Here is a 13,446-nt window from a genome sequence, read left to right as displayed (position 1 = left end):
TGATTTCTAGGAATTGCTGTCTGTTTAATAACTGTAATGAATATGTATTACAAGACAAGAAGAGATTTGAATGAAGGGCAGGCATGCCTCCACTTACCAGATCATTGGCTTGATCTATTGTAAATACACTGCAGTTTATTCTGTTTCCAATGTCAATGTGCGCATCAGCTAACAAAGAAATAAGTTGTTTACATTCATTCTGCATCCGTGTAAAAGGAACAGCAATTTCATCATAATAGAGGTGTTCAGAAAGGACTCCAAGTAAACAAGGTTGCACACAAATCGCCACAGTTCTACACTCCTGTAAAAGACAAGACAATAAAGATAATTTGTATTTTTGAGTCATTAAGATTTCTTCTGTTCAGTTTTGAGTAATAAACAACAGAATCCAGATACAGAAATTAAGGTACCAGAGAGCCCATTAACATTTTAAACTCAAAATATTAAAGATTATGAACAAAATGTTCAGTCTGTCATTAAGAACTGGAATGACAGTGGAACATAGGGAAGACATTTATGTTAAATGGAAGTTGACACAGATAACATGCATCTTGAATAGATTAATTTGTAGAAGAAATGTGAACATATTACTGATTCACAGTCCTGACAGTTGACATTTAGCTACTCGAGTAGCGTAATTTATTCCTCCATTGTCTAGCTATCAAGATTTTGGTATTTTAGCTTATCTACTGAAATTTTATTTCAAGCTGAAGTAGCAGATGATGAGCTATGGATTAAGTTAGAAAGTCAAATTTATTTTTGCTGCAGAAACATCCTACCTTCTGCAAGGCTGCCCACTCACAGATTACTAATGCAACACTAATCCTCTGCAAGGCAGATTTTGAATTCAAGTGGAAGAGCAGTAGCTGAGCTAATGATTCAGCTGGCTTTATTTCTTGAGTAACAGTATTTACACCTGGGTCACAAATACAGCAACAAAGTGCTCCCAGCAACCTGACAAAAGGAGAAAGAACATTTGCTTCAATGTTATGACCACTTGTCAATTAACGATTCAAACTGAAGATGACAAAGCAGTTTACATAGTTAGATTTTAGCAAAAACATTGTAACAAAAAAAATAAATTGCTTGTAAATATTTTTTCAGTTTTCCAGTAAACTGACTTTGCTGCCATCATCCGAGCTCGCATGACAACGTAATCCCTGGTTGCTGGATCTTCTGCAATGCTGTCTGCCCCAGCAATATATTCCTGAATCACTTCCTTGTTCTGGGTTTGACCTTGACGCAGTTTAGCACCTGCCTTTTCCTATGGAATGAAGTTGGGAGAGGTTTAAAATAAACGTGTTTGTAATACAAAAGAAATTCCTATTCCACAACATTTCCAATAACCATCATCCCCTGAAAAAACTGGACTAACTCAAAATGTTTCTTGGATAACAGACTTTTGAAGCCAGTTAGCCATTCTAAGTCACCTCTCCAGTAATATTCTATGGTGCAATTAAATGAAAGATATAGTTCTTTCACTTGAATATTAATATTAATCCTCAACATGTAGCTGAAAATCTTCATTTTCAGTGAACACAAAGGAAAAATGAAGTCTCTTTCAGAATCTTCAGAAATAAATTAAAGCTTTTAGACTTAATCCTACAAACGGATTTTGAGGAAAACACTGTAGATATATAGAACCTCATAAATACTTGTGAAGTACAAGATGCACGTTGAGCATACTACATGATAGTGCTCTGAATTCTAATGGATAACTTGAGAAGAACTATTTTTCTCTACAGAACTGAGGTCTACAAGATAGGTAATATTTACCATTGTGAAAGGCAGCACTACTCTGCTCTAACACTTCCAGAACATGTCTATTACTGTACCAGATAATTACTTTCCTGCTTTCCCCAGAACACTTACCAAGGTCATAGTTCACTTACTTTTGATCTGGTTTTTACTTCTAGCAACATGTTTAAATCAATTGGCAAATGAGATGGCTGCATCATTAAGCAGAGCCAAGCTCCCATCCATGGACAAGCAGCTGCAACCACGTACTGTACTGATGCTTTGTTTAACAGTTCCAGCCATACCTGGGGAAAGAAACAGGGTAAATCGTGACCAATTTGTACGTGTTTTTACATGACATCATATATGTGCTGATAAAAATGTAGAAACTATCCTGTTTCCTTTCAGCCTGTATTGAAGCATCACACGGGAAGACTACAAAATATGTAACGTGAAGAGATTATTCTTTATTGGCACCAAAGCACAGAGTGTATGAAGAGGTGAATACACAAACAGTATACATCTAGGTCACAAATACCTTATGAATAAGATCCAGAATTTCTTGGTTGCTTTCTAAGATACAGAACTGAAATATATGTCTCAACATGTCTTGTAGAATTGGAGTCAGCCATGTCGAAGAGCTCTGAAAGAAGAATTATCATGATTGAGAAGATTCCAATACACATCATAACGAAATGCCAGTAACTCTAATTCTTACCTGGTCTTGGGTAGAGAGCAGTGTGAATAATGTTTCCAGTGCTGCTTTTCGTACAGAAGATATAGTATGATGCAAGAATGGCCACACACGTGGGACCAACACTGTGAGCGACTGCTGAATACTAGTACGTGAAGGAGTGATGGAGAGGCAGTGAGAAGAGGAAAAAACAAAAACACAGCTGAGTTAATTTTGTTTTATCCAGAAGAAAGACGATCATTTTTCTTTTTAAAAAAAGAGAAGCATTATTACTACAACATAAATGTTCCAAGTAATTTGAGTCAGCATCATTCTTCATGAAAATACTGTTATTTTTCTTATAGTATAAAGCACTAGCTGAATTAAGCACGTATTTTTACTGTGTTATTTCCTAAATTATTCTTTGGCCTTTATTAGTTTTGTATTTATTATTAGGTATTTATGAGTTAAGATCCAAGCTTGTTTTTCTTTATTATGCATGAACCTGTACATCAACTGATACAACACAATGAATTACAGACGAGGGTGCTGGTGGCAGAACTTGATTCTTAATTTTGTATTTATGCTAAAAGCAGCTTTGGCAGTGACAGTCATTCAGGATGTGAAAGGCAAGGTGTGTTAAGTGTAGCAGCTGTGAGTTTACCCTGTGTATGGTGAAAGAACATGCTAACATGCAATTCTTTTACTTTGAAAATCCTGAATAGACAGAAGCTCAACACTGTCTTCAAACTAAAGAAGGATTTGTTTTCCTGTTCTAAAAAGCTAACAGTTATTGCTTTTAGCAATTACAAACTTATATTTTGGAAAAAAAAAAGGTATTTTAATATTAAAAGTTAGCAAGGAAGGAAGAAACTTGTCTTTGAAAAAGGGGCAAACATTTTTTACTGTCATACATAATGACAAATATTTAACATCTCCCCTCTGCTTTCTTCAGTGAATGTCCCAGTAACTTTATATGGCAATTTTTTCTCCTGTTGTTCATTTTGGAACAGAAATCAAGTTTACCCACCACTTCTACCTTCATCAGTCACAGAATGACTGGTTGTACAACCGATACAAGTTCTCATGATCACAGCTTTCTTTTGAACTATTTCAACAGTCAAGTTTTATGTGCAATAGTAATACTATAATGTGCAGGTGTTTTAATGTAAACAGTTTGCTCGCTTGTTTGGAATTTGTCAACAAGGAGCAGATATGTTTGTGGAAAGGATCAGCATATAAGTGCAGCTAATCTACTTTACAGAATACCCAGTACAACCAATGGAGTTAAAAACCAGAAAAGCAGAAGTCACATATAAGCAACATCTACTACCTTTTAATTATTTTGGTGCCCACTACTAATGATATGAAACTAGAAGCACTGTCCTAACCTTCCCCCCTTTGAGGAAAAGGGCAAAATTAAAATACTGATATAAATTATGTATCTCCTTGGCATGTGATTTGAGAGCAATTTTGATTATTCCAATCTGAAAATAACTTGAGAGTTTTATTGAATACTGGAGCAATGCAAATAAAAAAGTTACCTGCATTTGCGGACCTGAGGATAAGTCAGAAGAGAGGAAAGAAGGATCATGATACTGTTTGTGGAAGCTGTCAAGTCATCCAACTCAAGGAGCGCGTCCCATAAGGTATTAAGAATAAAAGGCACCTAGGACAAATAAGCAGAAAAGGTTATCAGACAAAAAGAGAAGAAAAATATGCAGCTGCTACTGTTATGTGTTATTTTCTTTGCTCAGTGAAATTTTTGATCAGAATTGATGGAAAACAGCTCAGTTACCTTCTGAGACTGAAGGTGGACCAAGCTTTCCACTACTGGTACTAAAGATGCTGCAGCAACAGCTCGGACATCATCATCCAGATCTTGGAGACCTTCAACTATTGCAGGCAACGCTTTAGGCAACAACGTATCGATCATGTCCTGCCAAAAAGAACAAAAGCATTTTTAAACTTATAAAGCACACCATGCACTAAGCAACTAAAAGATACTTGTTATATAACAAGAAGCTAGTCCAATAATGTAATCTAAATATTAGAAGGTACCATTCATTATGTAAAACCCAGGTTATAAATTTGCACTTTAATGTAGCTCTGTTTTTGAATAAACAAGAACCTAATGTTTGCAGAATAGCAACATGAACTAAACCTCTTGTAGCACACAGCTCTGTGAACCTCACACATTAAAGTATTAAAGCTAAAAAGGCACAGCCTCTATTTATAATTTGTTATGTGCAAGTAACTGTTAATGAGGTTACAATCGTACAACTACATTGCCAAACACCTGCTGATTTCTGCAGCCTTGATAATAAAGTTGCAGTCATACGTCTTAACATATGTGAGACCGCAGTGCAAGCAAGTTTGGTTTTGTCATATCTATCCATTGTTCCAGCACATCCTCATCTTTGAGCAGAGCTTTCTACAACTTGTCATGAGAGTTATTACCTGACGCACTGCCAAAGCATACTTTATTCCTAGGAGTCCACCGTGTCTCACTTCCCACTGCTCCTGTGTAAGCAGCTTCAGGAGAACATCCACCGTTTTATGAACTCCAGTCTCATTCATATGCTTCAGCACCACTCCCAAAGTCTGAGCACAAGTTTCACGTACTGGTGCTACCACCTAGGTGATGAAGGAGGCATTTCATTATGAAATTTGACTTAGAAATAAATTAATGAGTAGAATCAGATGAGCAAGATTGTTATACAAGGTGAAATATGTTTATCTTGTTTATCTGCTACATTGCAGTAAGCATCTGTGAGCAGTTAGAGCAAGCACACACAGTAGCACAGTACAAAGTGTAGCAAATCTGCTGCAGTATCATCTCCCACAGAAGACTGCTGATCTACCTGTTCACTCAGACAACTTACTTCATCTGAAACAAAGTCTCCAAATCTGTCTAATGCAAACACACAAAGAAGTCTAATAACCAAGTCTTCCAGCCACTCCTGATGCTGCTGAATCATCTGTGAAAAGAAAAAACGAACACCTGGTCTATATTTATTCATAAAGGTTTTCTAACAAGGTTGTGTTCGCTAAATTTATATTTAAAAAGGTATCACAATGTATGTTTAAATTGACTGAATGCAGTCATCTTGCACAATTAATCAAGGCAGAATAGTCAGCACTGATTTAACTCTGACCTGGCTTGTCATAAACATCACAAGGGTACACATAGTACTTTCATGAAAGGGCGCAAAGCACCATGTAAGGCAAACAGATGACTTATTCCCACACAGCATGCAAAGGTAAGGTCACTCAGATAATCTATAGTCATGTTGCTGTGTTGTAGTCAAATTAGTATGTGTTTGAAGAGTATTTACGAATAAACATGAACTATGATGCAGTGCACTTCTCAGTTAAATCTCCTCCAGATTTAGGTAATTACATCAATCTTGTTTTGAGGCTCCGGCATCTTGTTAGAGGCCCAATAGCTTTGCAACTCTGAACCCCAGAACAGAAACCCTGTGAAAGGAACTACTCAGTACACAGACATCACCTTTCTCACCTCCACTGTTTGTCTACTAGATTATCATTTATCTTAAAAATTATCATCTTAACAAACAAATCTTTCATCATACTATGGGTTTAATATATTATGTCAGAAAACTATAACCTGCATGTGGAATGCACAGAGGTCTTTGTAGTGCACAGGCTCTTTCCATAAATAAGAACGTGATGAGATTATCTTATCATTGCAGCGTGTGTTATTATTACTCTGCAATCTCCAAGGAACAAATGCAACATGGAAGCACGGAGAGATAGCAGCTTCTGCTTTCTCTGCACATAAAGTATACTGAAGTAGATTGACCTACGTATGATATACGTATCTTGTCATTCTTCAACACTCTCTAAACCACAAGCTCTCCCTGCTGCTTTTACTGCTCTATCAATGTGAATGAGATTCACTGTTAATAATAAATCATTACTCTCAAGAAATTAAAAAGTTTTCCTTTTAAATACACAGGAAGTATGTAAATACTTTTGTGCATAACATTTAATCAGTCGAGGTAGTGATTTGATCCAGACTGTTTCGAGTAGAAAGATCTCATGGTTTATATTCCCTCAGAATCACCAATCTTCGGCAAAACTTAAGTATTTTAAGAAGTCAGTTTACTAAATCTAATTTAAGAAAGCTACCTATTAAATTTACATGACTGGAAACTCACCTCTTCTAATGAGCTGTCTCCCATTTTACCACCACTTTTACCATGAGCTTTGAGTATCTCTCTCAGTCCAGTACCTGCACCATGTCGAACCTAGAAAAGTGAAATAAAAAGTTGGTTTTAGAAGATTTAGGAACAGAAGATAAAACAAAACAAAACCACAGTGCAACCGGTAACACCAGAGAATTCAAACTGTTTTTCCCTAACTGAGATACATGCAATGCCGTAGAGTTAGTGGTACTTCATAGACTTGTGGACGAGGGTAGTATTTTATTAGATAAAATTAGATTAGCTGTTTCAGAACAGGGTAGTATTTACTAAATATTTGTCAGTTTATAGACAGAAGCAAGTAAGAATTGTTTCTGTTTTCTAAGAAAGAAGATTCCGTTATCATATTTGCACAGATGTACCCAACAAGGCAGTTGCCATTTAGTTTTGCTTCACTATGTTATTAAAACACTAGTTTTCAGAGAAAGATCAACAATTACAAATATAGTCACCTCATATGAATCTCAGTAGCTATATGAAACACTCTGGCAGTTAGTTTCTAGATCACTGCAGTTTTTGGCTTTGGGGGAATTGAGCAGCACAAGGAGCTGCTCAAAAATAAACCATTTTTACTAAGTTTATAAGCTAAAGGAAAGCAGCACTCTTAGTAGACTTCATATTTCTTATAAACTGAGTTTAGATCCTCAGTGGATATTTTGGGACCCACAAAACAGATTTCTGGGAATTACTATTCAGCATAGCTTATTAACCTACCTTGCTTGGCCAAATAGTAAGAGAAAAGTGAACAAATCACAGAATTGTAGGGGCTGGAAGGGACCTCTAGAGATCATCGAGTCCAACCCCCCTGCCATAGCAGGCTCCCTAGACCAGGTTGCACAGGTAGGCATCCAGGCTGGTCTTGAACATCTCCAGAGAAGGAGACTCCACAACCCCCCTGGGCAGCCTGTTCCAGTGCTCCGTCACCCTCACTGGCAAGAAGTTCTTACGCACACTTGTGCAGAATTTCCTGTGCTTCAGTTTGTGGCCGTTTCCCCTTGTCCTATCAAACAAATGATACGGCAAAGCAAATTACAGCCACATATACGCGCTCACAAAATATAAAGAGTCAAATGCATGTAGGAAGAGGAAGGGGTTGGAGATTACTGAATACCAGCAGAAAGATGTGCTATGGCAATACCCGTTTCTCATACTTTCGATCCCTAACTAGATACAACTGAATAATCAAGAAAAGCCAGCATAGTAGCTGCACAAAAAGTTACAAAAGCAAAAATTTGAGCTTGGTTTTCATTGAGAGGCCTTTACACAAATTAGAGTAGAACTTACTCTGTTATTTTATAAAGACTACTTAATATACATGCTCGTTGATAGTACATTTCATGACAGTAACAACTAGAGCCAAGTGGCTGGTAGGTCCTCCAGGTGTCTGAGAATTTTTCATGTAAAATGAAATTTTACAAACAGAATGAAATTTCTGCAAACAGAAATATGTACAGCTCAGTGGCTGCTGGTGAAATCTGTAAGCCAGTAAAAAACAGCCAGAAAGCACAGTCTTAAAATCTTAAGTGTTCATTATACACCAATCACTTGTGTATACTCTTGTTTATACTAGCTTTTACAAGCCAAAAGAACACTTTGCTGAGAAGTTAACTTCTCAGCTTCTGAAAATAAACAACAGCAGCAAGAAAGAAATGAATCCTACTACTGATATTTCCTTGATACATCACACCTGACTTCAGTTGCCTATAAGCTAGGCAAGCAGTCTGAATGAGTCATCCAGACTGACTACAGACATGGCAAGAAGATGCCAGAGGGTCATTTAAAAACATGTATTTTCAGACAGTTTAACCTGTTCTTCCATCAAGAACATATTGTAAAAATGAATCTGTACTGATCTACTTCCTTGTTTCAGATCTGCATGCCCCATACCAAATGTACTAAGAATTCTATGACAGTGTCTGCATTCCAGAAAACAAGTGGACTTTGGCTTCAGCTGCAAACAGTCTGCCCTGAAATAGGATGAGGCTTATTAGTTTAGATACAGTGATGTGCCACATGGATGTAATTAACCTTTTTTTCAGGGCCCAAAATACTCATGCTGGTTGTGGATGATCTATCTCTGTTTTTCCAAGATTGAGGTCAGTATGAGCACAGCCAACTTGCTATTGGTGAACCTGTGACACAGATAACACCCAAGTATAATACAGTTGCTGCCAACATTTAATCTTTCAAAAGGGTAACTTTCTTTTTACAAAATTGAAGTTAGTTCACAGTAGTTATTCCTATCTTCTGCTCAAGGAAAAAAAATCCAGTGTCAGTTACTTCATATTTTTGCTCAGAATGGAAGTGTGTGGAAAATAGTATAGGGATTGAATAAATGCATGAGCGTAACGATTTCTAATTTTGGAAGTAAGCAGTCTAGGCAACCAAATATATAGTTTTCATAGTTGCTATTTAATCTAATTCTTAAAAAAAAAGTGTAGTTCCTTTTCATAAACGAAGAAGACAATGATTTGTAGTCTATCCACTGTTAGAGTGATTTTTCCCCCTCTTCTAGATGAAGCATTATACAAACACGCTACTGTTGTCAGCAAAGCTTGCATGGTATTCCTCAAATTCTTGATAACTTCAAGCCTGTTTTAATTACGTAATGTTATTTTGCTCATATTTCAATACTTTCAAAATTCTCATTTCATTTCCCCTTTAAGTAAGTCTTAAAAAAAAACACTTAAATTCTGTAAAACTAGACTGGTCTCAACTATGTAATCTATATTTATGATTCATATAATTTTTGCTACCTAGCAAAATCCTCAAGTCCTATGCATAGAATTTCTATTTAAATCTACTTCTTATCAAACTTATAGCTACACCATAGATACTCCCTGTGTCTTACCTCCCAAGAAGGGTTAAAGAGATCATTGCACACCTCTTCACAAAAACTTTCGAGAGGCCATTCATTTGCCTAAATTCATAATAAATAGTTAAGTAAGTTAGTGATTCTTTAAATTTAGGAACTGTCTTTGAAAAGCAAAATAGGCAAATCCCATTTTGAAATTAGATGATGTCACTGGATCAATTAATCAAGCAATAAGCACTAACTTTTCAAAACACATTCTGCATTACTGAAAACAAGAAGCAGCATATCTATTATTCCAGAATTTCTTATACAGAGGCTGACATGGCTGTGGAAAAAAATTATGATCCTAGCATTAGGAAGTTCACACCTTCATAAAGACAAAGCAATTGAAAGGTTAGCAACTAACAGCACCTCAATTTGCAGTTGCCATTAATCTTTCATAAATGCATTTTCCAACTCCTGTTTCGCAAATAAGAGTTCAATTACTAAGCTAGGTTAGGAAAAACATATTTTAAAGTCACTGCAAAATAAACTTCTATGCAGTATTTGTATTCTGATATAGCATTTCTTACAATGTTTCAGCTTTTCATTCAATTGAAGCAAAGGTATGCTACTAAATACAGAATCTAATTCTAAATCATGCCTACTTAAAGTAAGGCAAAGATTAAACAAAGTGTACATGAACACTTAGATCAAATTATTTACAGCTCAGTGTAATCTTTTATCTAAGCGTTTAGCATTTAACAGTTCAATACCCAGGTCCAACACCTGTAATCCACCTATTCAGCTTCACCTGGGTCGCAAACTACTACAGATGGATTAAAAGTGTTTTCCCCTCAATGCTACATACAGTTTGAAGCCCATTTGCTTCACTACATACTAAGAGAAGTTATTAATGACATCGTTTCCTCTCACTTATAATGCTAAAATGATTACATAATTTGCGAACATGAAGAAGTTTTATTTTGCGTTACTCATTTTCACTATAAAAGCAGAACAGAGCATCATACCTCTTCTGAAGCATTTTCTACCAACGTTTTTGAGTCTGTGGCAGGTTGGTTGATGACAACATTTGCAACCTTCCTTCTCTTTTCCTCTGGTTCCCCATCAGTGCTATCATTGCTGAGAAGGAACAAATGTAAGCCTATAAAGCATGCTTTTGGAAAAGCAATTACTTCTACAACTGAAGTCTCAGATACAGTCAAGTGCGGCAAGAAACTGAACAAACAAGTGTAACACCTTGTGAAACATGCAAAATATGTACAAAGTCGCAGTTGGCCAAGAGGCCAAATGACAATCTTTCTCAGCCTTACCGAAGAAATACAGAAATTCTTAAATAAACAAAGGAAAAATAATTCTGTTTACTGCTCTTTATAAATATAGCAGGTACAATAACATGTCACTAAACTCCAGTGACAAGGAATGTACCATCATACATGGGAAAGTCATATCTAATATTTTTATTGTCTTAATTCCCCCATTTTCTTGCCCTATTCTCAAGATGTATTTAATAACAGGGACAAACCAGATATTTTTAACTGCAGCATCCCGTTATTTCAAGATTCCTCTAAAGCCAGGTTTTTAATAAAGTCTGTCAGGAGTAAGTACAGCAGCACTTTGCTTCCATCAGTAAAATTAGCATGTAAAAGTTTAAGAGGCAAAGACTATAGGAGGTTTTTCAACAGATCGATTGAATTACAATTCAAGCCTAATCGAAAAAAAGAGCGAAACAGTCCACTGTTATACCTCTTCTCGTTAGCTTCCACTGCGTCTCTAGATCTTTGCTTTGCAAACAGCTTAGCCATTCTTTTGGCTTTATTCTTTTGTCTGCTGCTCATACCAGCTCTAAATTCTGAGTCAATTAAATCAGCGGCCTGAAGAGTCTGAAAGAGAAGCCATTCATTGTCAGCTCTTCTTACAACAAAGGTCCTGAAAAATCCCCAAACCCACATTGTTCTCAACTTCCCCAACTCTCCATTAACTGAACTCGGAGCAGCGGTTTGACATCAAATAATACTAATGTAGAAGTGTGGGGTTTAAGGGTTCAGGAAGCCAAAGCATACCATATTAGAAGTTGATCATGTTTAAAATATAAAAATTTTATAACTGTGGAAGCAGAAATAAAGCAAACCCACTGTATTATTCTTTGCAGTGAAACAGCCCGAGGTTTTACCTACAGGTTGTTTGTTTACTAGTGAAACTGAAGTAGGAGAATAGTCCAGATCTTCATCATTGAACAGATCTTCGGTATTCATTCCAATTGCAGCACCCATATCTAAGCCAAGCTTCTTCTGTAACAGTTTCCTCTGTCGTGCTATCCGCTCTTTAGGATCAATTTCACCTTTAAAAAGTTTTTCAGAAAGGCAGACGTGTCAGATTTCCAACCAGATCTATCAGTGAAGTCTTGCTCAGTGAAATAGCATAAAAACAGAAGTCACAGAACTAATCTAAATTGTGTTTAGATTATATATAAATAAAATATTTTAAAACCAATCATATTGATTTCTAGGAAGAGCTTTCTGGTGTTGAAGCTATAGAACTACTTCAAGTGATTTTTAAACAGAAAATAGCTCCCATTAAGTTCATTAAATTGCATTTGGTCCACAGAAGCTAACAAAAAGAAAACAGCTTTTGTCAAAAAAAAAAAAAAAAGAGAGAAAAAGAAAAAAGTCTTTTAGGAAATTGCACTTTGAAAGAAATTAATGCTGAAATTAAATCTAAATCCAGCAACTGATTTGAGAGCCCGCACTGTGTTAATCAGCATGTGTATCCCTGTGGAATCTGGTTGTTCGGGTTGCTTTTTCTTTTCTGCTATACTTTGTTTGTTTCGCCAGAAGTTTTTTCTCTTGAAAGCAATGGAGCCTGAAGCATAAGCACGATGTTCCAAGAGTGCTGGAGTCTGTTAAAAGTCTAATCCTTAAGCTTCATGTGTCAAGCAAGGCTCACCTAGAAACTTAACTGAAACTACCTCAAGAACACTGTGAATCTTGAAAAACCAAAGTGTCCTATTCCATCTGTTTGATTACTTAGTAGATAGGTATACTGCACATGCAGCGGGGATAAGAGACTGACAGCTCTGCAGTCAGCATGCATTCCTATCTATGGCACCATTTCAGGTGGTGCAGAAACGTAGAAAAGTACAGTAAAAATATATATGTATATATACCATAGAATCATAGAATGGTTTGGGTTGGAAGCGACCTTTAAGATCACCTAGTTCCAACCCCTCTGCTATAGGCAGGGACAGTTCCCTCTAGACCAGGTTGCTCCAAGTCCCATCCAGCCTGGCCTTGAATGCTTCCACAGAGAGGGCATTCACAACCTTGCTGGGCAACATATCATACATATCTTTAAAATAATTTTCTGCCACTTTACAGATGCAAACCAATTCTGAGCTAGAAAGCTGCAGAAAGTTGTCAGACAAGTCACTTGAAACAAAAGGTATCGCACAGTTACTAAACACATATTCCACATTTCTTACGAAAGACCAAAGTTACACATATGCTGATGGAAAAGCAGCAAGATCTCCAACAGAAGCCATAAATTAACTGATATAACTTTTACTTGCTGTTCCTTGCTCACTGCAGAAAAAAGATCATTCTCCCTCTATTCCACTGGGAGACCATAAAACACTGATGTCTAAGCATTTAAATGCCACAACAATATGAATCATAGAAAGACTTGTTTTACAGTTCTAAAGTAGCATAATATGCACTGAATATTTTAAATATTTGACCTTCTGACCTTGACAGTTTTTGTGCAATCTCCCCTACGTTTAAAACCTTAATACTTTTCAATTAGCCACATCCTACAAGCTATACTGAGAGCATTGTTTTAGCAAGGAACAAGTGATCATATCTCCTGAAACTAAAAAAAAAAAACATTCTACACAAATTCTAGGAATTCACTCTCCTCTTCCCCCTACACGTACACTAATTCTAGTAAGAGAAAACACAACACACACCACAGCCTCTATAAAAACCCTCTAATTC

At 36.4% G+C, this 13,446-nt stretch overlaps 1 protein-coding gene across 2 annotated transcripts in view; it reads right to left on the bottom strand.

The window, feature by feature from the left end:
- The window catches only part of BTAF1 (B-TFIID TATA-box binding protein associated factor 1), a 45,161-nt gene that overhangs the window by 18,761 nt on the left and 12,954 nt on the right, over positions 1–13,446 (bottom strand). For both annotated transcript variants that reach the window (XR_002439326.1, XM_021398729.1), the window contains exons 5-19: positions 11,632–11,795; positions 11,201–11,337; positions 10,465–10,576; positions 9,491–9,559; positions 6,595–6,684; positions 5,296–5,391; positions 4,871–5,047; positions 4,209–4,349; positions 3,955–4,079; positions 2,456–2,576; positions 2,276–2,380; positions 1,893–2,042; positions 1,122–1,264; positions 780–954; positions 98–301 (exon numbers count right to left, since the gene is read on the bottom strand). Coding sequence is in view for 1 of the 2 variants with exons in the window: in XM_021398729.1 (XP_021254404.1) it covers positions 98–301; positions 780–954; positions 1,122–1,264; positions 1,893–2,042; positions 2,276–2,380; positions 2,456–2,576; positions 3,955–4,079; positions 4,209–4,349; positions 4,871–5,047; positions 5,296–5,391; positions 6,595–6,684; positions 9,491–9,559; positions 10,465–10,576; positions 11,201–11,337; positions 11,632–11,795 (2,009 nt within the window). In the remaining variant the exon portion in view is untranslated. The remainder of the gene's footprint in view (positions 1–97; positions 302–779; positions 955–1,121; positions 1,265–1,892; positions 2,043–2,275; positions 2,381–2,455; positions 2,577–3,954; positions 4,080–4,208; positions 4,350–4,870; positions 5,048–5,295; positions 5,392–6,594; positions 6,685–9,490; positions 9,560–10,464; positions 10,577–11,200; positions 11,338–11,631; positions 11,796–13,446) is intronic.

The sequence above is a fragment of the Numida meleagris genome, chromosome 5, assembly GCF_002078875.1.
Source record: "Numida meleagris isolate 19003 breed g44 Domestic line chromosome 5, NumMel1.0, whole genome shotgun sequence".
NCBI classification, from domain to species: Eukaryota; Metazoa; Chordata; class Aves; order Galliformes; family Numididae; genus Numida; species Numida meleagris.
This window is presented reverse-complemented; position numbering and strand designations above follow the sequence as displayed.